A 25,920-nucleotide genomic window follows, 5' to 3' on the forward strand; every position below is an offset into this window, starting at 1 on the left:
TGTCGTGACCAACTCTGGGGTTGTGGGGCTCATCTTGCTTTATTGGCCGAGGGAGCCGGCGTACAGCTTCTGGGTCATGTGGCCAGCATGACTAAGCCACTTCTGGCGAACAAGAGCAGTGCACAGAAACACCGTTTACCTTCCCGCTGGAGCAGTACCTATTTATCTACTTGCACACTTGACGTGCTTTCGAACTGCTAGGTTGGCAGGAGCAGGGACCGAGCAACGGGAGCTCACCCCGTAGGGAGGCTTAATCCAATGCCAGCTGCAGATTTGGAGGAATGCTGCCCCTATTGCCCAACCCCGACCATTCTGCCTGGCTCCTGCAGTCACCCACTTCTTCTCTGTTGGCTATCCGGAGGGAAAGGGCTGGAAAGTCAACTAGCTTCTCTGGCTCCTCAGTCCTATCACTCCCACTTGGCCAAGAGAGAGAGAGGGGGAGACCAAGCATGCAGGCTAGTAAGTGGCAACAAGAAGGAGAACATCAGAAGGTCCAGAGAACTCTGGATGTTGTGGGGTGTGAAACACAGGAGCAGTCAATTACAGCATTCCTAGAGTGTACATGTTTAGACATGGGGAGGGATGTTTGTCCAGCCAGCAGGTAAACTTCCTGTTTCCCTCTGAGCTGGGACAGACTTCCTCCACATGTGACTAGAGGTGGGTGTGGCCTCACCTGTGCAGGTAACGACAAAAGCACAGGGCAGGGGCAGCCATCTCTCTCTCTCTCCTCTTCCTTCGAAGAAGCAACAAGCTAAAGATGCCCTCTTGGCTCCCAGCAAAGAGAGGACAAAGGGACTATCTTCTTGTAAGATAGAATCCAAATGTATATTACATTATTAAGTTGTCTGCCTTCTGGGATCTGATGTGAACAGAATGTGAGTAAACTCTTTTTATACTTTTGTAAAGGACTGTGTCGTGTCTTGTATTTTAAGAGGGAATAAAGGGGAAATTACCAGAGTGATTATTATAGAGGTTCTAGCTAACCTGAGCACACGCTACCATTGCAAACTTAAGATAAAGGGGAATGTTTTACTCTGCTGATATTTTGGGAACTTGTTAGCACAAGTTGGATAAGGATACAATCAGTCAACATATCCTCTCCTGCATCCCTGAACCCACAGGTGTCAGAGAGGGCCTTGGCAGGTGCTGCCCAGGAACGTAAAAATCCGATAAGATACAAGTTTATGTCAGCGCATTATAGCAAGTGCATTACAAGCAGTGCATTTTCCAGAAGCTACCTGGGCTTCTTCCTGTTGCTTTTTCAGCTGCTCCAGCATTTGCTGGAACTCGGCCTCCTTCTGCTCTGCTTCTTCCATGGTGGCTTGGTTCTGCTCTTCGTAGGCCATGGCAACAACAGCCAGGATCAGGTTGATCAGGTAGAAAGAGCCCAGGAAAATCACCAGGACAAAAAAGATCATGTACGTTTTGCCAGCAGCTCTTAAGGTCTAGTGTGGGGAGAAACAACAAGGTCTCACTGGTTAGTGTGGGGAGAAACAACAAGGTCTCACTGATACTGCCTTGCCTATTCATCAACCGCAAATTGTAATGACGCCCCAGATATGCATAAGTTATAACTAACTGCTTCAGTTTTTTTGAAAAGTCACACAGTCAGCAAGAAAGAAAGCCCCCGCTTTATTATCATACATACTAAGCTTGCCTCGTGATGGTTCTCACCAGTTGATAAAGGTTTTCCCAGTAGTCCTGAGTCATCAGCCGAAAGAGCGACAAGAAGGCCCAGCTGAAGGTATCAAAACTTGTGTAGCCATAGTTGGGGTTTCGACCAGCTTTTACACACACATATCCTTCCGGACATTGACTATGAAAAAGGAAACCATAGTGAAACACAACACAATATTTCTTTTGCTTCCATTGTGTGATATTTTCAAGGCCACATTTCCCCCCCTAAATTGAATAGTTTGTTTTCCTAGTTGTTCTTCAGAATTACAAGGTTAGATCCAGACCAAGTTAGGTGCGCTTAGAGGTCCCATTAAAATCAATGAAACAAACCTAGTCTTTGCTAACTTAAGTCCATAGATTTAGGAGCAATGTGTGCCTGGGACTGCAATCCTATTCCTACTTACCTCAGAGTAAGCCCCCACCAAACTCACTGGGACTTACTTCTGAGTAGACATGTACAGGGCTGCACTGTAAGTCTGCTTATTTCTGAAATGAGGCTTTGCATCTACATATGCCTTGGAAGTATGTTTTATAAGGCAATATTGGTTGCAAGCCTTAGTTTGCTGTGAATTGCTCCAGAAGTAGCTGAACCACTGACCAAGGCATCTAATCTTTCATTTCCAAAGTTACATTGTCGAGTCTACAGGATTCCATTGGGAGTCTACAAGATTTCATTCAGGAAAAAATATATACAGTTGTATTTTTAAAGATAAATCTAACATTAACATTAACATTAAATTCGGCTCACACATGAGACGAAGGAGTGTATGTCTCAGAATCATCATGCCATTCAATCTGTTAAGACTTTTAAGTTGCCACAGGGCACTTGGTCAATTTTTTATGCAACAGACAAACACAGACAAGCTTCTGGACTAATAATGAAACATTTATGATTAATTCCAAGACCAAATGCTCATGGAATAATTTAAACGCAACTCAAATATTTTATCACCTCATTTTATTATTTCTAATTGGCTCTCAAGCAAACATTTTGCTACTGCAATGACTCAGCACAAAGCTAAAAGGGCTTGTTTAATAGGATTGAAGTTTGGTAGAAGCATGCTTTGCTCCAGAGTCGCTTTTAAGCCTTTCATTTCTCTTTACTATCTATAGCCTTAATTTCGATCCATATTCTTAATTCCATGTTACTTATTCATTTGTTACATAGGCATCTTCACTATGACTATACCTCTCAAATGAGGTATGAACCAGTAGCATCCAACGACCACTAGACACAGACAAAATTTTGGGAGAGCTTTTTCAAATGGCAAGAGTCTGCAACAGCCGCACAGCTGATCTTCTTTAGTGGCTTCAGGGACGTGGAACAAACAAGGCCTCTCTGTCAAGACTCTCATCTGGGGTCTCTTAAGGCCACACAACCTCCCTAGAACTCCCTGAATGCTTTTGCCAGATCTTGAAACCCAATCATGCTTCTTGTTTTCCTGAATGGAGGGTAGAGCGAAGAAACTAGCCTCCCGAACAAAGGCAATATTCACCATAAGTGTTGTGCCCTCTTTTGCCTCTGGCCTCACCCACCACCGACTCCCTAAAGCTTGTCCATAAAGGAAGGTGACTGAAAGAGCTTCCCTACCCCCAAGTGAATTAATCAAGAGAGTTAGGTACAAAACCAACCACCTTATGACATTAAAAAGGCAGATAAACGTGCCACATTGCAAAAGAGAGAAGGCTTAGGCTTAGGCTGGGAAATCCCTATGTCATGCGTAGGGCTGTCAGCTCTAACCCATTAGCTAAAGATAGGATCATAAATAGCGACACACACACATACACATACATAAACACACACACACACACACACCCCGCCCCAGCCAATGCAGTTTTGCAGAAGGTGACCTCTGTAATCAGAAAGCTGCTCTAGCAATTAAGCCCAGATCGTTTCAAAGGAGATAATTGCTGGCATATGCATACTCTTCTCTCTCCCCTCGGAGAAACCCGTGCACCTAATTGCCAAACTGCTTTATTATCTCACTTAAATATTTTTTTATGGAGATTAAGCCAGTAAATGTATTTCCAATAACCCATCTTGATCCTATATCCTAAACTAGATGCCTTATTTACACTAGGTTATATTCTAGCCTGGCACATTCTGGACTCCTAGGACTGCTTGTGAAAGGATATGTGTGTGTGTAGTTGACATTGCTCACTCATACCAACGCTCCTAATAGATGCTGGACTGTTCAGGTACCTCTCAGTCAAGAGGCTTGGTGCTCCTTAGTTTTATTGTAGAGAACTCAACGAATTATTAAAAATTCTTACCCAGCATCAGAGCTGTTGCCACAAAGCAGGGCATCTCTTTGTCCTTCCAAAACATAAAAATGACCTGATTTGGGGGGGAAAGGATAAAGAACTGTATTTTTCAGTCGTTGCTGTTATGAAACACAGATTCATATAGAACTATAACCAAGTGATTTGGTCCCCATCTTGTCTTTCCATTTGCAGAGAAGCTCAAGATCCAGTAGAGGCTCCCACTAGAGGAAACGGAGTGGGAGAGGCAATTTTTAGCAACTCCCCTTCCTCCCGGCAGCTCTCAGTGCCACCTCCCCTGCTTTTCTGATGGGTCCCATGGGCTGGTCCCCTACAGCAGCCTTTTGGGAAGAGGCAGAGTGGGCTGCAAGGGGAAGGGTTATCAAGCGGAAAAATACCTTTCCCATTCCTACCAAAAGGTAGTCTGGATCCCACCAAAGGAAAGAATACACTTCTTTTTTTAAAAATTACACAACTTTATGCAAATATTTGTTTCGGGTTTTTTTTTAAAAAAAAATAGCTAGGAATCTCTCTCCAAATCACTGTTGTCTTGGCACCTGAGGGCTAAAAGCTCCCTATTGATTGAGAGTAAGGATAAGGATTGCTACACAAATTAAAGAAATCTTAGTTGATTACTCACTCCAGAGTTCACTGATTTGAACTGCATAAATTTGTGCATGAATAACAAGAAAAGTTCTGAAGAATAATACTCTTTCTTAATTTTAGGTGATGGCACGTCTTAAAAGATGCATTCCCTCCTGTGCAAGAGAGGAGAAATGCCTCCAGTGGTGGCATTTGTTGCTTGTGCCTTTTGTAAGTGGGTATTAAAACATGACTTGCTGATTTTTTTAAAAAAAAAGAAATTTGCTGCCTGATTAATTGGAGGAGACCATTTTGTGAGCAGATCAAAAGGCTTTTAGCCAGGTGAAATAGCCAACTGCTTGGACCAAATGTTGCATCCCTAATTTTAATGTTTCAGCTTTTTTATATATAACTTGCATAACACACGTCCTATGTAGGTGTATATATTCGTATCAATCATGCTTACTTTCTTCCTCAATGTACTCCTCCCAGTCAAAGGTGCTCTCCGTAGTGTTAACAAAGGTACCATTTTCTCCCACTGTGCTATTATTGAAGTCGATTTCAAAAGTAAAGTTTTCAGGTGGCCAAATCAGGCATTTATGCCTCAAGTTCCCCATGAAAAGCTGAAGCCCTATTAAAGCAAATACACTCAGACAAAACACGGTCAGGATCATCACATCCGAGAGCTTCTTCACTGACTGAATTAGGGCCCCCACAATGGTCTTCAGGCCTGCAAATGGGATCGAAAGACGTATTAATACATATCAAGCATTCTTCTGTCCTATTTAAGATGCCATGCAGAAACAGCGAACAACATCTTGTCTGCGACACAGTAAAGCTTAATGAACAGTACCCCAGAACTCGTGGAAACGCATGAAGGGCAAAAACTGTCCATGAATGCACTGTGTACATTGCATTAAATGTACACCTTTTCCCCCCCTTTGCAAAACAAGAAGCTTTCTCATTCATGGAACGCCAACATATAATAATAGCATTTAGTAAAAAACAAAACAAAAAAAGCAGCAGCAACAACAAAGTAAAACCCTATTTTTTCTTCTCTTACAAAGCATTTTCACCAGTCACAATCCATTCTTCGCCTCACCCACTCCCCAAAGGGAAAAAAGAAAGAAGAAAAATAGGTAGGGAATAAGATCCCAGGCTATGTTCACATTGACATTCATTAATATGTTCCCAAGCAATGTTTATTGAAACAGGTAAGTTATAAAATAAAATAAAAGCTTTCAGAGCTTAATTCAAATTTTGGCCATGCAGCTGAATCTTATGCATGTTTACTTGGAAATAAGTTCCACTGATTCGGTGGGACTGATTCTCTAATAAGTCTGTTTAAACAGAGCCGTAGCTAAGGGGCGGGGTCTAGTCAGGTTTTTTTTGCCCAGGGTGAAGCCCCTAAAGAGGTGCCATTGATGCTCCCAGCCTCTCTGTGTGTGTACACAAATGCACATGGGTGGGTGTGTGTGTGTGCCAAGCTGAGTCTTTGACCCAGGTGAAATAATGCCTATTTTCGCCCCTGGTTTAAGATTGCAGTCTTCAGACAATATGTGCTAAGATATATGGCAATATAAACGGCAGAGTGTTAAAGCTGTTTAGTGTGGAAGGGAAAAAAATTGTCACCTTTATGCAGCAACAACAGTAAAAAGCAAACCCCAAAACAAAATGTAACGGATAGGCTGTGCATTCTGTAGACGTCTCATGCAATTGTTCGCTAAACTCGAAGGCTGATTTTGCAAATTAAAATAAATGGTAGATTTGAAAAGACAAGGGATTTTCCGATTCCTGACTTTTAGCAATATGGGCAGTGATTAATGAGACTAGTGCTACTAATAGTGGAACTGAAAAATCAGCCTCCGTGTTTAACCTAGGTCTCACCTGGAATGACTGATATTGTTTTCAATGCCCGGAGAACTCTGAATGTTCTCAACGCTGAGACATTGCCCAGGTCCACAAACTCTGTCACATATCTGCAATAGGGGAGTTCACACACAAACACAATGACAGCACACAAAAAACAGTTGGAGATACAAGGGGCCTGACACTTCATCAATCCACTCACTTCTTACCTGGGATTACAGAAATAGTTTTCAAAGCTCTCAATACTCTGAAAGTTCGAAGAGCTGAAACATTGCCTAGGTTTACAAATTCTGTTACATACCTGTAGAATTAAATCACAGTTACTCAGAATTGCAGAGCTCAAGCTAATGACTTGGGGTCTTTCATCAAGACCAACTTGGTGATTTCAGCTTTTGCAATATTATACTAAGCATAAGGTTCACATTTACAACTGACATCTGCAGTTAAGTTTCGCCAAAGTAAAACACCCATTCTGGACCTGAAAGGTTGAACTAAACTAATTTAATATATTAGCATGTTGTCAAATGATGGTTCCTGGAATGCAGGACATGAAATTAGCATTCCTAAAATGTAAATAAACAAGTAAATAAACATCACTTTTGCTGTTTTGTATATTGTGAATTGGAAACTTTACTGATAGCAGAATTTGTACTTACTTCAACACATGCCTCTTGGTATGGTATATTTTGGGATGGGGAAATCTGCTGCCCTTTGGATGTTGTTGGACTACAACTCCCATTAACCATTGCACATTGTCTACATTGGAGTTGGAGTCCAGCATCAGGAGGCTAACAATTTCCCCAACACTCGTACAGACTGACACTAATTCCATGCCCTTATAAGCTTTTAACAAATGGTTAAAGCACTTACGCCATCAAAATTACGCTGAAGTCGAGCCAATTCCATGGGTCTCGAAGAAAAGTGAAACCTTCTAGACAAAAGCCCCTTGCGAGAATTTTTACAAGTGATTCAAAGGTATAAATTCCAGTGAATGTGTACCTAAAGGCATACAAATAAAGAATTATTGTTGACTTCCTTTTATCCTCTGTAATGAGCGTCTCATAAAATAGTTTTAGACACCTTGGATGTACCTGAATCAAAAAGAAAAGGGCAACCCTAACTGATCTGGTTCAGCAGCTATGGTGCTACATTTGCATCATATTTAAGAAATACAGAAGCCCTTTCAACCACTGAAACCATCAGGGCAACAGCCAAAATTGTGCTACATAATGTATTCTACCACACAACTGCTTAATTGTTCTCACCAAATAAGGATAATGTCAAATCACCCATTCTAACATGTATGCTGGTGGAGAAATAGATAGATAGATAGATAGATAGATAGATAGATAGATAAACTTTATTCGCATTAGCCAATGGCCATAACAACATAAAACAAGCAAAATACACAAATAAAATATATACAAATAAAAAAGACAACAATGGGTAAAAAGGGCAATCAAATGGCCAAGATTATCGTTCAGAAATAGATATATGAGTTCTTCACATTTCCCCTTCCATTCCTAGATTCCTCCAATAAATTTATCTCTGTGTAGGAATAACAATACACTGAAACAACTATGAGTTAATCAAAACAAAGTATTTTTCACGCATTGCGAAATCAGTATTCCTGGATGTCCATCCCTATATACTAACAGTGGCCTCGTTCTCCAGAGTTTGGATGTTGATGAAGCCAAAGAAACACCATCTACCCCAGTTGCTCAGGTGTTATCCAACTGCAGCTCTGATCAGCCTCATCCAGCATGAATGATTAGAACTGGAGTCCAGCAACATGGAATGCTTACTGGGTGCTTTTTTTTGAGGGTGGGAGATGGGAAACTAAAGGGAAGTGAAACTGAATGGAGCATCCCACGGGGAAGCCTGGCTTGTTGGCATGTAAAGAGTAGCCCTCCATTCTGCAGCTTAGAATCATAGAATCATAGAGTTGGAAGAGACCACAAGGGCCATCGAGTCCAACCCCCTGCCAAGCAGGAAACACCATCAGAGCACTCCTGACATATGGTTGTCAAGCCTCTGCTTAAAGACCTCCAAAGTAGGAGACTCCACCACACTCCTTGGCAGCAAATTCCACTGTCGAACAGCTCTTACTGTCAGGAAGTTCTTCCTAATGTTTAGGTGGAATCTTCTTTCTTGTAGTTTGGATCCATTGCTCCGTGTCCGCTTCTCTGGAGCAGCAGAAAACAACCTTTCTCCCTCCTCTATGTGACATCCTTTTATATATTTGAACATGGCTATCATATCACCCCTTAACCTCCTCTTCTCCAGGCTAAACATGCCCAGCTCCCTTAACCGTTCCTCATAAGGCATCGTTTCCAGGCCTTTGACCATTTTGGTTGCCCTCCTCTGGACACGTTCCAGTTTGTCAGTGTCCTTGTTTTTACTTTTTCTGTTCTCGTCAAGTTTCTTATTTAATCCCACTCCTTCTTGGGGAAAGGTTGTTGCTTGGTGGTAAAGTACATGCTTTGCATGCCAAAAGTCCCAAGTTCAATCAAGGTATGGCTGGAATGGACTCCTGCCCGAAACCCTGGAGAGCTGCTGTCTGTCACTGTGAACAAATACTGAACTATGCGGATCAATTGGTCCAACTGAGTATAAGCACCTTCCTACATCCCCATGTGCTGTCATGTTTTCTGCCATCTAGTCTTTGCTCTTCAAGCGACTTCCATATTCTGTACTGCGTTTCCTTAAGCCCCTTTGGAACAATAAGACTTATGAGTCAGACTTGCATCTCCATCACCTGACTCCTCCTTACCTATTTCCACTGTTTACTTATCAAACCTCCGTCTTATTCAACTGATGTGGAAAATAAGGCTTCTCTGGGAACCTAGAAAATTGCATCTTCTGTACAGGACCAGAGTTCCTTCTCTCACACTTTCAGGGCTTGCTAAGAAATAACTGATGGCATGTATGTTTTGCCTTCCTTACATATACAATACTAAGCAGTTTTCATGGTATTCCAGTCAATCTGCTACCCAAAGCACCGGCTGACAAGACCCAGAGTTGCTTAGGTTCTGTAAGATGGCTGCCATTAGGTGCCTTCCTGCTGCATCTAACACTTAGTACTGTGTTTTTAAAAATATCATTGGCTAGAAAGATACAGACAAGCTAATGGAATATAGCTCTGCTAACAGGAAGACTTTGTCATCACTGAGACAGAGGACCAATTCAGATGATACCTTAAAGACCTTTCTGTCCTGCCACATGGAAGGCTAAGTTGAGTGTGCTTCTACTTCCACCGCCCCTGCATTGTCAAAGGTGGATGGAACTCTATTATGTCATACACAGGTAAAACCCTATATAGTTGTACCTTAGAAGTCGAATGGAATCCGTTCCGGAAGTCCGGTCTACTTCCAAAGCATTCGACTTCTGATTGGCTGCAGGAAGCTCCTGTAGCCAATCGGAAGCCGTGGAAGTCCCGTCGGATGTTTGGCTTCCAAAAGAACGTTCAAAAACCAGAACAGTCACTTCCGGGTTTCAATCGTTCGGGAGCCAAAACATCCAAGTTCCAGGGCGTTTGGCAACCAAGGTATGACTATACATGCAGACTACAATCTTGCTGTCATTCCCTCCCCCCACTCCAAAAAAAGAAAATTAACTGTAGGGTTCTGGCCTGTGCACATAGGTTTTAACAAGCGTACAACATGATGTTTGTGTCCCATCTCCATGTGAATATGGCAGGGACAACAGGGATGGCCAGCATGCATACAGCATGCACACAATGTGGCCGAGAGTAGCCCTTAGGGTAAGTGTGGGGACAATTTAAACATGCTCCATTTAAAGTGCAAGAAAAAATGCTGAACCCCTATAAGACAACCCCAGGACATGGTGCAAAGGCACATGACATAGCATGTGAAGGCATGAGGGTGCACGAGGACCAAGTTAGATGCAACGCTGTCCACAATTAGCAATTACATGAGCAGCTTTTTAGTAAGGCATAGTAAGACCTTGGGACATGGGTGGCACTGTGGGTTAAACCACAGAGCCTAGGACTTGCTGATCAGAAGGTCGGAGGTTCGAATCCCCGCGACGGGGTGAGCTCCCGTTGCTCGGTCCCTGCTCCTGCCAACCTAGCAGTTCGAAAGCACGTCAAAGTGCAAGCAGATAAATACTGTAGGTACCTCTCCTGCAGGAAGGTAAACGGTTTTTCCGTGCACTGCTCTGGTTCGCCAGAAGCGGCTTAGTCATGCTGGCCACATGACCCGGAAGCTGTCTGTGGACAAACGCCGGCATCCTTGGCCTATAAAGCGAGATGAGCACCGCAACCCCAGAGTTGGTCACGACTGGACCTAATGGTCAGGGGTCCCTTTACCTTTACATAGTAAGACCTTGGCATGGAGTTGGGGGTTAACCCTGTGCTCCATCCTGTAGTCCCCACCCAGATCAGGGCCCCTATACTTGCTATTTGTGTTTGGGCAGGGGAGTTCTCATTCATTCCAAAGGGAGCTTTCCCTGTCCACTGCAAACAGCAGGTGCAGGAGGACTAGTTAGAAGCACAGCATGGGAAGGGGGGCGGATTACAGTCCTCTGCACTCTCTGCACACATTCCAATGGGCCCCGGACACTCCTGCAGTTTATGTTTAAGAAGCCATTCACATGATTGCTAATTGTGTGAACGGCGCCTTGTCTGTTCATCGCCTAGACAGAAGACTGCTGGGAACACCCTTGGTATGCTGTCTTGAGTTCCATGGAAGGAAAACAGGAAATTAATTACAAACAAACAAAAATCACAAAATATGTTTTCATTTAGGATCTCCTTTAAAGCTCTGAAGAAAAGGGATAAGGAAATGCACAAATCATCATAGGAATCTTATTCACATCTGAAATAGCAAAGAATCCAAACAGATAACACGTTTTCCAAAAAAAAGAAAAGAAAAAGGTATTTACTTACTCTACATTCTTGGTCCATTCTGGAGGGTTGCTCATAGTCATAAATACACAGTTGGTCAAAATAGTGCACATAATTAGCATGCTGAATAATGTAAGATGTGGTCAAGGAATGATGACCATTAAATCAGAGATCAGGTTATAAAACCAAGTTAATGACAGCACTCACTTTATATAACCTCTTTTTAATAAAAGCAGTGGACACACACAACTTTTCGAGAGTTCCAACATTTTGCATGCAGCAGCAAAACAAAGAAAAAGAAAAGACAGAGATTTGTGTCACTCTTTTTAAAAAATAGATTCATGGTAGCATGAGCTTTTCTAGGGAAGAATCTACTTTACCAGACTAATCTTCAGAAATTGCAGAAGTTGCTGCCAGGTCACTGTGGATGTGTCACTATCAAGAGGTTATGCTCTCCATTTGCTAGCAGGGTATAGGCATGTGTGTGACCCAAGACAGCACAGTATCTACCTGTAACTATATGAACCAGCCATACATACAACTGTGGCATTAGTTATTAAAAACCAGTTAGCTATTTATTGTCTCTTTCTATTTTCCGAATCTGGACATTTTTGTGGACTTTCTACAAGTTTCTGAAGACAGCCCAAAACTCTGAAATAACTCTTCCTTCCCTGTTAATGCTTCACTTAGTGGTTTAGCTTTCCAGATAAAAGATTTATCACAGATAAAAGATTACTCACAAGATATTCAATGGAAAATGTTGACATTAACACGGGCAAGGATAATGAATTTTCTCTGCTCCATTCGCTCCAATTGCTTTCTCCTCCTCAAATCCCCCAGTCGCTTCTCATGTGCCCCTCCACCACAAAGTGCATGAAGGCGATCAGTGCCATCCAGTTACCTCTGAGATGCTTCTTTTAAAACAGGGGTTGCTGCCATCTGGCCCTCCACGTGTCAAGTCCTGGTGGTACAAGCAGTGCTTGTGCCATTTTGGTAACCTGCACATGTAAATCTGGTGAGCTGCATGTTCCCCGTCCCTGGTTTAGAACATCAACATTAATTAAGAAGCATTCCCTGAATAAACTGTGAGCAAAGATCTTGGTTCTTGCTGAATCTCTCAATATTGTCAAATGGTCATTCTTGAAAGGTACTGCTATAGTTCTAGATACATGCTGAAGTCCATCAACTACAAATGGTATTTTCTGGTCAATAAAGCTTTGAACTTGATATTTCATGCTTTTAAACCTAGTCTGGCAAACCTGTGCCCCTTCAGATATTGATGGACTCCAAATCCCACAATCCCTCCCCTTTGGCAATGGCGTGTGGGACTAATAGGACTTTCAGACCAACAACCTCATGAGCATAACAGGTCCCCCACCCTTGTTCTCAACATGCATGTGCTTTCAACTACCAACAAGGGACACTGGTTTACAACGTATCTGTAAACAGGACAGCCATTGTTGTTGTTTTCAAAATAGCACTGGAAAATACTTCAAATTTAATTCCAAACACTTAAAGGTAAACGACTTGAAAAGGATATGAATGTACCAAAATTTTAATAGCAATTTTTCTGAGAGGATTGAAAGGGGTTAAAATGTACAAGGCAGATGTGGCGCTGAATCGGAAAATTGCCTTCCCTCTGTTCAATACTATGAAGGTCTGGAAAACAAAAAAATAAAGTAGGATTAAAAAAAACAATCATGTATTGTTCACAGATTATTTACTTCCTACACTTGGTTGCTTCGCTTATTTCAATGGAAGATGGAGCTTCTTGCTGACTCATCCCACTGTGCTTTTACAACTGAATTCAAGCCAATGGCCCCTCAAGTTAATAGAATTATTATTATCAACAGCAAGACCGCTTAGAGTCGCTATTATTATTATTTTTGTCAAGGTGACCCAAGTAATCAGAGCACCTCATGCTAAAGGCAGCATCAAAGACCAATGATACATATGCACACAAAACTACTTTCCCATGAATTGATCATCTTCCTCCCAACCATTTTCCTAAAGTGGACTGAGCAAAGACACGAGAACTCATATTCTGGAGTGTGGTGAGGCAATCAACAAACACAAAAATTCAGCTGGTGGCACACCACTATTGGCTTGGTGAACTGACTCATAGTTGATCTCTACAAGTGGCACAGGCCACAATAATTCAACAGCATCCGTTCAAAACCTTCGCAGGAGGATGATAAATCACTGGGGCCTTGCGCTCCGGCACAGTCTCTGCAATCTTAGCGGAGAAAGATTCCACGGCAGGTCCCAGTACCTGCAGACACCAGATGGAGTTTACATCCCGTGCCATGGAATCTTGGGTACCAACCCGGAAGTACACCTGTCAGGGGCTGACTGCTGTTGCGGCTTCAAGGGCTTGAAGCAGCTGAACCCTGTCTTCACAGATGTAAGAGAGGCACTTTTCCTCCTTGGCATACTATAAAGAGGGAGAGGAACTGGAGAGGAACCTGCCACCAGAGGAACAACATATATTTGAATGGGAGATCTACTTACAACACATACTGCCTTGGCATTGGAGATGCAGCAGGAAGCAACAGAGAACTCTTTATGGGAGAAAATTCAGTGGCGAGTCAGGAAAGTACATTCCTTCTAAGAACAGGCAGAGCCGGCCCACTCATGACATGGGATGAAGCAGCTGCCTCAGGTGGTGGAAATGGAAGAGGCAGCACTCCCGGCAAACACCCGCCACACCACCACCACAGACGCAATCCAGGTAAGAGAAGAGGAGGCAGCAGTGGGGTGGCACAGCATTCCACCACCAGCTTTGCGGCTCATATACCCTTCCCCTAGGGGTGGAGAGGGCACAGCAGCAAAGAGCTGCAGAATGTGTTATTTCTCATCGAGTTGGCAAGATGGGAGGCATTCCAGCGCCCAGCTTTGTTGCTGGGTGGGAAGGGAGCTTCAGAAAGTGCTTCTCCTTGATAAGGAGCAGTTTCTGAAGCTACACACACACACACACACACACAATGGGCCTGTGGGGCTTGGTGAGGGTTCTCCTTTAAGAGGAGCCCTCACCAAGCCTTGCCACCAGGCAGGAAGGGAGTTTTGGAAAGGGCTTCCCCTTAGGCTTTCCTCTCCCACAGCTCTGGAACATCCCTGGGAACAGGTACTGAGGTAAGATGGAAGGGTGACCCAAGGACCCCAGGAAGAACTCAAAGGTGGGAAGAGGGCTAGGGAACTCTTGGTGGTGGGCAGAGGAGCTTGGGCCTCTGTATGAGCAGGAAACAGAAAGAACATGCATGTTGTCATTAAATAAAAAAATGATTATGCAAACAGAGCAACATTTTGTGCAAGCCCAAATGTTTTCCAGCTGAAATCAAGTAGAAAGAGAGGGATTTCTGGTGAAATAAGTAAACAGTGAAATGGCATTAATGCAGTGGCCAAAATCCAGCCAGTCTTAACAAAACAACTCACTTTTTTATTGCTATAATAAGGGTCAAGGTCCTCCAAAGGTTCGGACACCATTCCTGGAGGAATGTCTCCATATATAAATGGAAGTGTTTTCCCTGCTTCCAAGTCACCATTTGGTTTTGGTCCATTTTCGTCATCAGCATCTGAATGATCCTGTTTGGGCTTTTTAGCTTTTTCCTCTGCACAGCGTTTTTCAATAGCTGCAAGAGATTCTCTAGTAAAATAGCGGAAGCTGTCAGGTCCTGGTGGTACCAGCAGTGCCTGTGCCATTTTTTCATCCTGCACATTTAAATTACTTTTAGCCTATTGCATAAGAATGACCTGAAAAAGAAAGAAGAATGCAGAGAGAGAGAGAGAGAGAGAGAGAGAGAGAGAGAGAGAGTGTGTGTTAGGGAAACATTCAGCATTAATGAACCCACTGCCAATTTTTACAAGCCTAAAATAGAACCTGTTTGAAATATATGCAAAACTTAGGCTGTCTTTGATATGTAGGTTGTGCTTTGCTATGTTTAAGATGATTGGCTATTCCCAGACTTCTATTCCTACAAAGGAAAATTATGCATATGAAGCAGGAGAAATGGATGCCTACGATGCACTGTCTCAATGGCCAAGGTCAATTCCCCGTTTCAGAGGTTCAGCAGGTCATGTGCAGAGCAGCTTCAGACATCCATGTGAATAAGCTCCACAGAGAGCCCTGGAAACCAAGCAGATTCATAAGTCTCTGGGGGTGTGCCTGATTAACAGCACTTGCCCAGCACTGGGGGAAAGGACCTCAGGGGTCATCTAGTCCAACCCCCTGCAATGCAGGAATCTCATCTAAAGCACCCCTGGCAAATGGCCATCCAACCTCTGCTTAAAAACCTCCAAGGAAGCAGAGCCCACCACCATCTCATGGAAGCCTGTTCCACTGTCAAATAGCTTTTACTGTCAGCAAGTTCTTCCTGTTTAGTTGGATTACTCGTTCTTGTAACTTGAAGCCATTGGTCTGAGCCCTAGCCTTCAGAACAAGAGAAAACAAGCTTGTTCCATCCTCCATCTGATAGCCCTTTAGATATTTGAAGAGGCTATCCCATCTCCTCTCAGGCTCCTCTTTTTCAGGCTAAACATACCCAACTCTCTCAACCATTCCTCATAAGGCTTGGTTTCCAGACCCTTGATCACCTTTGTTGCCCTCATCTGCACACGTTCCAGCTTGTCAATATCCTTCTTAAATTGTGGTGCCCAGGACTGGACACAGTACTCTGACCAAAGCACAACAATACTATTACTTCTATTGATCTGGAAACCTTGAATAGCATTCGCTTTTTTATTGCTGCATTGCACTGTTGACTCATGTTAAGCTTGTGGTCTACTAAGCCCCCAAGATCCTTTTCACTAGCACGCCAGGTGTCCCCTATTTCTGTAGCTGGTTTTTCCTGCCTACGTGAGGAAACTTACATTTGTCTCTGTTGAAATTCATTTTGTTAGTTTTGGCCCTGTTATGCCTTTCTTCCTGAGGCAATCCTCTCTAACCACGTAGTCAAAGTTCAGGCATGGGGAGCCCTGACTATATCACTAGATGCCCGGCCCGTAATGAAGAAGGAGATACAGGGTCTTCCTTTCTCAAACCACCTTGGTGTAAGTACTTTCAAAGGACACACAGGAGGAAGGAAAGGCAGAATCTGTACCAAGGGTAGAAAAGACAAAGGGCCAGAGACTGTAAGAGCGAAAAGATATCCACAAGGAAGTAAGAGAGGTATGTGAAGAGTTTAGACCAGACTTGATGTTAAATAGGCTCAAGATACAGGACTTTTAACTGTGCAGGGAGGGGCAAGGAATCCACATAGTGAGTGGATGTGAGTGGGAGTAAGCTCCCTATGAAATGTAATCGAATACCCGAGTGTGAAAATGTGTCCTACCTTTTTATCTGTGGGCAGTATCAGTTCTTGAAATGGAGCCACCGGAACTGCATGCGTATCCATTTGGGTGGGCTATGCAATGAATGACTGTGGGCTACGAAATCTTCTTTTCCTCAAGAGACAAAATGAAGTCAAGACAGCCCATCCTTAAAAGTGGTAGAAATCGAATGCTTCTCCTGTCAGCAGATTCTTGCCACTTTGGGATATGCAAGCTAGAAAACGTTTCTAGCTTCCAGTCACATCACCACCTGAATGACCTTGGGGAAACTAGGATAAAAAAAAGGAAGTTAACTTCACATATGGTGCCAGATGCCCTTAACACAGATTGCTGGAAGTTCTCATTAACGTCTGTGATAATAAGGTAAAGGTAAAGCGACCCCTGACCGTTAGGTCCAGTTGCGAACGACTCTGGGGTTGCGCGCTCATCTCGCTCTATAGGCCGAGGGAGCCAGCGTTCGTCCGCAGAGAAGCTTTTGGGTAATGTGGCCAGCATGACTAAGCCGTTTCTGGTGAACCAGAGCAGCACATGGAAACGCCGTTTACCTTCCCGCCGGAGTGGTACCTATTTATCTACTTGCACTTTGATGTGCTTTCGAACTGCTAGGTTGGCAGGAGCTGGGACCGAACAACGGGAGCTCACCCCATTGCGGGGATTCGAACCACCGACCTTCTGATTGGCAAGTCCTAGGCTCTGTGGTGTAGACCACAGCGCCACCCGCGCCCCTGCATTCTTTATAAACTGGTTTATCAAAGCCTTTATTACAGGGTCGGGGAAGCTTTTCCAGTCAGAGGGCCACATTTCATCATGGGAAACTTTCTGGGGGCCGCATGACACTGGTGGGTGGAGTAAGAGGCAGAAGTGGCCAGAGCAAAGGGTGTGACTCATCCATGTAGAGTAGGCTACATTTGAACCATGCTAAATTCAGAGCTTCCTAAACTAAAGCACACACACACTTCTCTGAATCCTTCATCTGGGCAAGCAACAGGCATTGAAGGACAAGCAAAAAGCATGTGAGGAAAATATGGAGCAGTCTGGTGAGAGGTGCTGCCTGTTAGAGTCAATGCATAATGGCCAGAGCACGTACAAAACGTAGTCAAGATAGGGCCTGTTGAAGATTGTATATATTGACCAGGAAAAGTGCACAATTGTCTTTTCATGGTTAGATTATGTGCACAGTCTCCAAGGGACGTGGTGAATGTGCACACTGACCAGTTACTATACACATTATCCACAAAACTTTCCTTACCCTTAACATGCACAGTAAACATCTCATACAGGAGGTATTCTTTCCAGTAATTGGGGACAATGGTCAGTAAACCATTCTCACCCACTGCACACCAGCAAATGGAAAGCATGCCAGTTTTATTTAATATAACAGTGTTTATTTTCAGTACCAAACCTTCTTGACTTAAATTGTGGAAATATGTTTCATTCTTCCTGGTTGTTTTAATTAGAATTGGGGGGGGCACACGAAAAACCTTAATGTGTATAGGCATTGGTTTGCTAAGAGAGTTCAATAACACCTAAAAGATGTCGTGCAGTGGCTGTAGCAGGCTTCCTAAAACAGATGCCCTCTAGCTGTTATTTGACTACTATTCCAATCAGCCCTAGCCAGCGCAGGCTTTCCTTTTTTCCTCACTTCATACAGAACACAACAAAATGCATCGGTAGAGAATCTATTGTGCTTTTTAATAGCCTATGCAATGGCTTCTCACCCTCACATCTAAGAACGACAGAAATAAGTTCCTGCTTTGGATTTATTTTGTCCAGCTCTAATCTTTAGCTGTCTGCTTCTGTTATGTCTTCCTTGCCAAGTTGCAGTGCCTTTCAATGTAGTGCTTTTATTTAATATACTGTCACCACCGAATTGGTACTGACAATGTCCATTTCTTCCAATGAGCTTTACTTTGCCAGCAAGATGTTCACACATAACCCAATACCAAGATGTGCTTCACCCATGGTTTTGCCCAGCCCTAGTTGGTTTCCCCTTGCCTTCTCTGCCAATAGCCACCTGAGATTCTGACTATGATAATGATAATGATAATGATAATAATTTATTTATACCCCGCCCATCTGGTTGGGCTTCCCCAGCCACTCTGGGTGGCTTCCAACAAAATATAAAAATACAGTAATGCATCAAACATTAAAAGCTTCCCTAAACAGGGCTGCCTTCAGATGTCTTCTAAAAGTGTGGTAGTTGTTTATTTCTTTGACATCTGGTGGGAGGGCGTTCCACAGGGAGGGCGCCACCACCGAGAAGGCCCTCTACCTGGTTCCCTGTAACCTCACTTCTCGCAGTGAGGGAACCGCCAGAAGGCCCTCGGCGCTGGACCTCAGTGTCCGGGTAGAACGATGGAGGTGGAGGCGCTCCTTCTGGTATACTGGACCAAGGCCGTTTAGGGCTTTAAAGGTCAGCACCAACACTTTGACTTGTGCTCGGAAATGTACTAGGAGCCATCTCAACAAATCTCCTGTATTGGCACAACCACACCACAGCACCAGCTTGCTAAATTGGCAGACTGCAACAACAGGGCATGCAACTCTCTTCAGAGATTTTCTGGTATTCTCTGCATGTCACTGGAGCTAAACCATTTCCCCTCATCTCAGACACTGCAAATGCTGTCTTGTAACAAGAAGTTCCTAACCCTTCTCTGGAATCCAAGTGGAACAAAATATTATCAATTCTCTGAAGATTCCTGCCAGGTTTTTTCTCTGAAGTCCTTTGCCACTGAAAATTATGACTATGGGACTAAAAGCACATGATCCCAGTCAGACACTCTGCTCAACGGCTCTGATGGAAATTCACCGTAAATGTATTAGTGACCAATACTTCTAGTAAATCATGATAGGGAAGAGTATCATACACATTTTCTAAATAAATGATTTGGGGCATACGTATTAGGAATCTCACTTAGAAGTATGGCATGGGTCAAATTTTCAAGCCAATGTTCCCAACAGAACCTGACTGGAAAATTGGCTTTCTCTGCAACATTTGCTATCTTGTGTAGCAAACCTTCACTACTATGCAGGTTTAAGGAGGACTGCCATCTTACCAACTCTTTAGCCATGAAACGGGTTTGCGTTCAGCTTTCAAAGCAGAATGAGTATTGGAGACAAAACTGAAAATATGGGAGACATAACTCCCACAGGTCTAAATACTGTAAACTAGGAATTCAGAAGCCTGCCAACAAATAATAATATTTAGCATTTACATAACACTTTTAGCATTTGAACAGAATGTAAACATAATCCAAGTTATTGCAAATGCCAGTTAACACACAAAAGAAGAAGTCTCTTCCTCAAACTGTAAAAGGGGTTGTGGTATGTTAATGTTCTAATTCAGGATGAATAAAAAAATTCCTTCCAGTAGCACCTTAAAGACCAACTAAGTTAGTTCTTGGTATGAGCTTTTGTGTGCATGCATACTTCTTCAGGATGGAAAGCTGTCTCTCATCTGGTTATCTATTGTTAAGCAAAAATTGACTTCAGATGACCAGGCGAGTCTCCACTTCTGTGAGGGTATAGCCTTGTGGTCAGCGCTATCACGTGGCGCACTATGGTGACCACATTTGCTGCTCTCTTGCCATGCCTTTTGGCCTTGAAGAGCTACTGGATTGTAAAACAGACTAATCCATGTAGACAGTGCCGGATTTATGTATAGGCTAAATAGGCTGAAGCCTAGGGCCTCTAAATGTAGGGGGCCTCGCTAGCCAGCCCACTCCCCAGTGTGCAGTCTCCCCTCTCCCCAAATTGCAAACCCATGCAAGGGCAGGGCAACTCAGGACCAGCAACTATGAGACTCAGGGCTAGCCAGCGGGGCCCAGTTTGAAGCAGTGGGGCGCAACTTGATTTTTTTTTTTTGGTAGGGCCCCAGTTCACAGCCAAAGTCTGCAAAATCTTATAGATATAAATAAAATCCATCTAGATTGCCCTTAGGGGCAGCTCGCGGGGCCCAATTTTCCAAATTGCTCCAATTGCCTTAAAGTCAGCCCTGATGAGACTGTGCAGGGGTTGGTCTCACAAGCCCTGTACCTTCTAGGTCCCTGGTGTCACTATTCAGAGTACAGACTCAAGGACTTGTTATGGAAATAAAGGGGGGCACTTATTGGAAATCAGTTTTGTCACCTTTCCCCCCCAAACCCCGAGACAATAAGCCCAGCCACATTTTATTCACAGTCGCATAAGCACTACACTACAGCATGGCCATAAACCTGTACGTTCAACTGCTGAAATATACACCCAATATGTAGCAACGGAGATTTATGTTACTGCTTTATGAATGAACACTGTGGTTTACGAATGGACTCTGTATTTTGTGAATTACCTAAGAGCCACCAATAGGGAGCTCTAGAATCTGACAGCTAACTAATTGGGTACTACCAAACAGTGACATCTATTGCTGAAAGCAGGTAACCATCAGGAAATGCTTCAGCTCAGCCTTTGCACTGTTGACTGAACAGCCCCTGCTGTGCAGATAATGGAGAAAGCTCATAAATTGTATCCCTTCTGGTGTCCTGGCCAATTCTATTATGCTGGTGTAAACCCTGGTGCACCAGAAGCCCAGAATAGCAGCAATTAAAATCTGCTCATACGTCAGCGACTGATAAGACTTGTCAACCAGTTCTTCCAAAGTCTTCCTAAATTATAAAGCTCCAAAATACAGGCCAAAAGAGAGCAAGTCTGGGAAGAGTGAGGCATACAATGGGCACCACCAGTGAAAAGGCCCTGCTACGTGTAGCTCCTGACATGGAATGCTCTCTATTGGAGTCTCCAGGTCCAGTACAAAGACCATAAGAAGGGAGAGCAGGGACTTTGATGTTCCCAACAGCTGTTAATCAAGCAAGCAAGCAATCACACAGGTCACTTTGTCACAGTCAGGACACCTATGTCCTGGCCAGGCCTGCACCCAATCTTGTTTTTGTACAATCTTATTTGTCCTCAGTAACCAAAATTATATTATCAACTTACACAAGCAGAAAAGTTGTTTTCCTTCATTTGCAAGGAATCGTACAAAACAAAGTGGTACTAATAAAGAAAAGTTCCAGGGTGGCAACAGAAAGCAAACTAAAAATGCTTTTGCAGTTCATCAAAACTATCCAGCAATATCAAGTTATAGGAAAACTGGTGCTATTAACAGTAATCCTTCTAGTTGGTTACCGTATTTTTCGCTCTATAAGACGCACCAGACCACAAGACGCACCTAATTTTTGGAGGAGGAAAACAAGAAAAAAATATTCTGAATCTCAGAAGCCAGAACAGCAAGAGGGATCGCTGCGCAGTGAAAGCAGCAATCCCTCTTACTGTTCTGGCTTCTGAGATAGCTGCGCAGCCTGCATTCGCTCCATAAGACGCAAACACTTTCCCCCTTACTTTTTAGGAGGGAAAAAGTAAGTCTTATAGAGCAAAAAATACGGTAATTGGTTCCGCAACTTCCATGTACATGAAGTGTGATGCTAATTATTTCCCCCTAGAGTTAAATGATAACTCATCAGAGGTAGCTACAGTTGCAAATGGCAACAAAATATCTGTGAAAGGAAGAGGAGCAGGTTTGCTCAAGTGTGTTGAAGGTAGAAATACTGTTTGTAAAGAAGTGAGAGCAGTAGTTTACTTGCTCAAATTAACAAATAAGAAAGTTTTGACAAGTTAAATTCTAGATTAAAATTGATTACTTAATTGAGAAGGAGATTGTAACAAAACCACTGGGGCCTAATTTGAATAGTAGAGTGCCTGGTATCTGGTGGGCAATCTCATCCTTTATTTCCACACTGCGGCTGCATACCAAAGCACTTGTCAGGAGAGCTATGAGATTCAGGTGAGGGTCAGATGCCTTGTCAATACCAGCAGGTATATAACAGGAAGACCCGGCCTGCCCAGGCCTGGCCAAACTCTACGGCAAGGTTGGGAAGTAAGGCTTGTGGTTTATGGATTGCCCTTTTGAAAACACCCCTAAACTAGGGTTGCCATATTCCCAAAAGTGAAAAATTGGACAAAGTTGTTGAGCACACACCCCATTATGTTTTTGAGCTTTTTTGGATTATTTAAGCATTTTTAAAGAAAATTCACCCTGCTTGCCATATGTCCAGGTTTTCATGGACATTTTGCAGATTCAGCAAAAAACAACAACCAGATGCCATTTTGACAGCCAGATTCCTGGACATGTCAGGGAAAACCCGGACGTATGGCAGCCCTACCTAAGCACAACAGTGATGAACAATAGCATTTATTGTGTCACTGCTGTTTCAGTTCAAATTTCTCCACAAAGTTCTTCATAGGAACATTTCAACAGCAGGCATAGTGTGATCTTCTTTAACTCCTTTTAAAAAAAACCATAAAATTAATTAGAATTTACCTCAGAGTTTGCTAAAATAGGAATTCAGATTATACCTGTTAGTTGTCATTGGTCTAAATCAGGGCTTCTTTTCAGCCAGAACTCACCAGAACTCAGTTCTGGCACCTCTCAGCTAGATGCCATTGCTGTTATAAGATAACAAGGGAGGTGTTCATGGTGAGTTCTGGCACCTCTTTTTCTATAAAAATAGCAATGATCTAAATAATCCTCAGATTCACTAAGGTTTTTGTGAATTCAACACACACCTTGCCTGAATGAATCAGGGTGGGGTTTTTTGTTACCTCACTTCAACAACTACTAAGCATTTTGTGATCTCTGTTGCTTATGATGTTTTAATCTTTTGTGCCAAACAATCTATATTCTCAGTTTCACAGTGAATTGTCTCCTGTAATCTCAACAAATCCCACGATAATTTGTGTGTTTGTGTGCCAAGGTCAAACAAGTATGCACAAAAATGACTCAGTATTTGTGTGAATTTATGTGTGTAAATGTAACATACTTCTTTCAATATAAGTTTCATTGAACTCAATGAGACTTACTTTTGAGTAAACATTTTTAGCATCAGGATGCCTGAGTACCAATCCCATGATGCCATGTGGCATTATATTAAATATGCTTATGTGAAAACGACTAAGGTTTTATGCAGTTTTAATGATACATATTCCATTAAAATAGGTTACCTCAAAGAAATAGACAAACTACGGAAACCCATAAAGAATTGGTCAACGTTTGATTCTACAATGGGATTTTGATGCAAATTTGTTACTCAAAGCTTGGGGGGGGGGTTGTGACAGAATTTCTGCTATCAGATATCAGATAGCCAATGTTTCATCAAGTTGGTCATTTTTTTATTTTGAGGCACACACACACACACACACACACACACACACACACACAACTGGCAACATCACCAATTATAAGAATGAAAATAATTACATCAATTCTAACTCCCACAATCACCTCAGATGTTAAGCAATGTGCAATTCCCTTTTCCTGTCTTAACTGAAAAGAAGCAGCAATAATTAGTGCATGTGATCAAATTTTGCAGTGCAGAAGATGAAATCACTTTATTTACATTTAAGACAGTCATCTTGAGAATTAGGAGGTGGGGAGAGAGAAAAAAATCAGGAAGACGTGTTGAACAGGCCTGTGGAAAATACTTGCTTAAATATGGAGCCACCATTTGGTGCGAGTAATTATGAATAGCCAACTTGATTATTGGTTTTTTTAAAAACTGCTTTAGACTCATAACACACTCCGTTCTATTGGCATGCTATGAGCCAGTTTGGATGTTACAACATATGACAGTGATATTCAAACATTGCAGTAGACGTAGGCAATAGAAGTGTGAGTTGCTCATATTCCTGTAAGTGCCCCCTTCTCTCAGGCTCTGAGATTTTTAAGGAGGAACATAAGAAAGCTCTTGTTTCTCAGTTCCCATCTTGTACTACTTCATTTCCAGACGTAGTCCTCAAGAATAACATGGTTGGCAAGGGATGCAGATTTAGAGAAATGAAATGTCTTCTGCTGAGACTACAGAGATCAGGCAAAGTTTAACTAAGACTAGGGATCGAATTTATCAGGATGCTTTACGCAAATGGTCCATGAGTCAACCTAGGAGCGGAGGTCCAGAGATGGGCACCATATGAGAGTGGCAATCCTATACTTGGAACTCAAGCCAAACTTATTTCCACTAGGGTTTATTCATGTACAACCAAGCACAAGATTTCAATCCTTTGCAGCCTCACTCCCTCACTGAGAAAGGGAAAATAAGATGTCATTGTGACCTGCCTCTCCCCCCTATGATCTACTTTGAGAGCAGCTGCTGCCAGAAGAAATTATAAACTGACTTTTTGTTGTTGTTGCAAAGATAGCCACAATTACTAAAGGATGGGTGGGTGGGAAAGCGGAGCGGGAAAGAGCAGGGTCCGGTGGCCTCAAGGGTAGGGATGGCACCAGTTCTACGGAGATACAGTGATACCTCTGGTTATGAACTTAATTCATTCCGGAGGTCTGTTCTTAACCTGAGGTACCACTTTAGCTAATGGGGCCTCCCACTGCCGCGCAATTTCTGTTCTCATCCTGAGGTAAAGTTCTTAACCCGAGGTACTTCTTCCGTGTTAGCGGAGTCTGTAACCCGGAGTGTTTGTAACCTGAGGTATTTGTAACCTGAGGTACCACTGTAAATGAGAACAGGCCTCATTGATCAGAATGGGATGTGAATTAAAGGATCAAGCTTTAGATTACTATTTCACCACACAAGCACGAGACTGAGGAAGGATAATTTATCAGTCAAAGCACTGGATGAGGGCCTCTCGCCCTTTTATAGCAACAATATATCATACCCTGAGACTTTGTCCATGTGCTGATTTGTATAAGTATCATTATGAATAATAATAAAATTTGTATACTGCCCTTCATCTGCAGATCTCAGGGCAGTTCATGACATAAAGATACAATATAAAAAGCACAAAATTTAGATAGCAATAAACAATAAATATTCTCTGGGTAGTTTATAAACAAGAAACTATTTTTAAAAAATGATACAGTATGTAGTATTTAAAATAAATGACACGTGTTTTAAAAAATTGCCAATTTCCCCCTCTTTACTAGCATAAATGGTTTAAAAGATTAAACTATGCTAGGCCGTAGACACCCAAGGTTAGCTTAAAGTGCAATTAAAAAGCCGGGTAAATACAAGGGTGATCTTCACCCTTGTAATCTTCTCACTGGAAATTGTTTCTTGTTTTGCTACCACTCCTATGAAGTTTTGCTGATTGGTGTTTTACTTTTGTACAGTGACGTCTATTTAAATCCATCCACAAACCACGTTGGAAACATAGGCTAAGCTAAATAAATAAGCATTGCCTCAATATGTGAAAACTGTTAGGCTGACCCAGTGCCTCTTGAAACATATGGCTGAGCCTCGTGTTCTGATGCTAGCCTACAACAAGCTGTGATGGGAACGCCAGCACTCTCCTGCATT

The 25,920-nt window shown here is 42.8% G+C and overlaps 1 protein-coding gene across 1 annotated transcript in view; it reads right to left on the reverse strand.

The window, feature by feature from the left end:
• The window catches only part of LOC308586229 (sodium channel protein type 2 subunit alpha-like), a 71,517-nt gene that overhangs the window by 42,816 nt on the left and 2,781 nt on the right, over nucleotides 1-25,920 (reverse strand). The window contains exons 2-11 of the mRNA XM_081192648.1: nucleotides 16,585-16,851; nucleotides 14,690-15,007; nucleotides 12,796-12,916; nucleotides 11,300-11,387; nucleotides 7,261-7,389; nucleotides 6,409-6,500; nucleotides 4,988-5,251; nucleotides 3,952-4,015; nucleotides 1,675-1,816; nucleotides 1,239-1,445 (exon numbers count right to left, since the gene is read on the reverse strand). Of these exons, the coding sequence (XP_081048774.1) occupies nucleotides 1,239-1,445; nucleotides 1,675-1,816; nucleotides 3,952-4,015; nucleotides 4,988-5,251; nucleotides 6,409-6,500; nucleotides 7,261-7,389; nucleotides 11,300-11,387; nucleotides 12,796-12,916; nucleotides 14,690-14,956 (1,374 nt within the window). The 5' untranslated portion in view covers nucleotides 14,957-15,007; nucleotides 16,585-16,851. The remainder of the gene's footprint in view (nucleotides 1-1,238; nucleotides 1,446-1,674; nucleotides 1,817-3,951; nucleotides 4,016-4,987; nucleotides 5,252-6,408; nucleotides 6,501-7,260; nucleotides 7,390-11,299; nucleotides 11,388-12,795; nucleotides 12,917-14,689; nucleotides 15,008-16,584; nucleotides 16,852-25,920) is intronic.

This window comes from Podarcis bocagei (genome assembly GCF_964188305.1).
Source record: "Podarcis bocagei genome assembly, chromosome: 1".
NCBI lineage: Eukaryota > Metazoa > Chordata > Lepidosauria > Squamata > Lacertidae > Podarcis > Podarcis bocagei.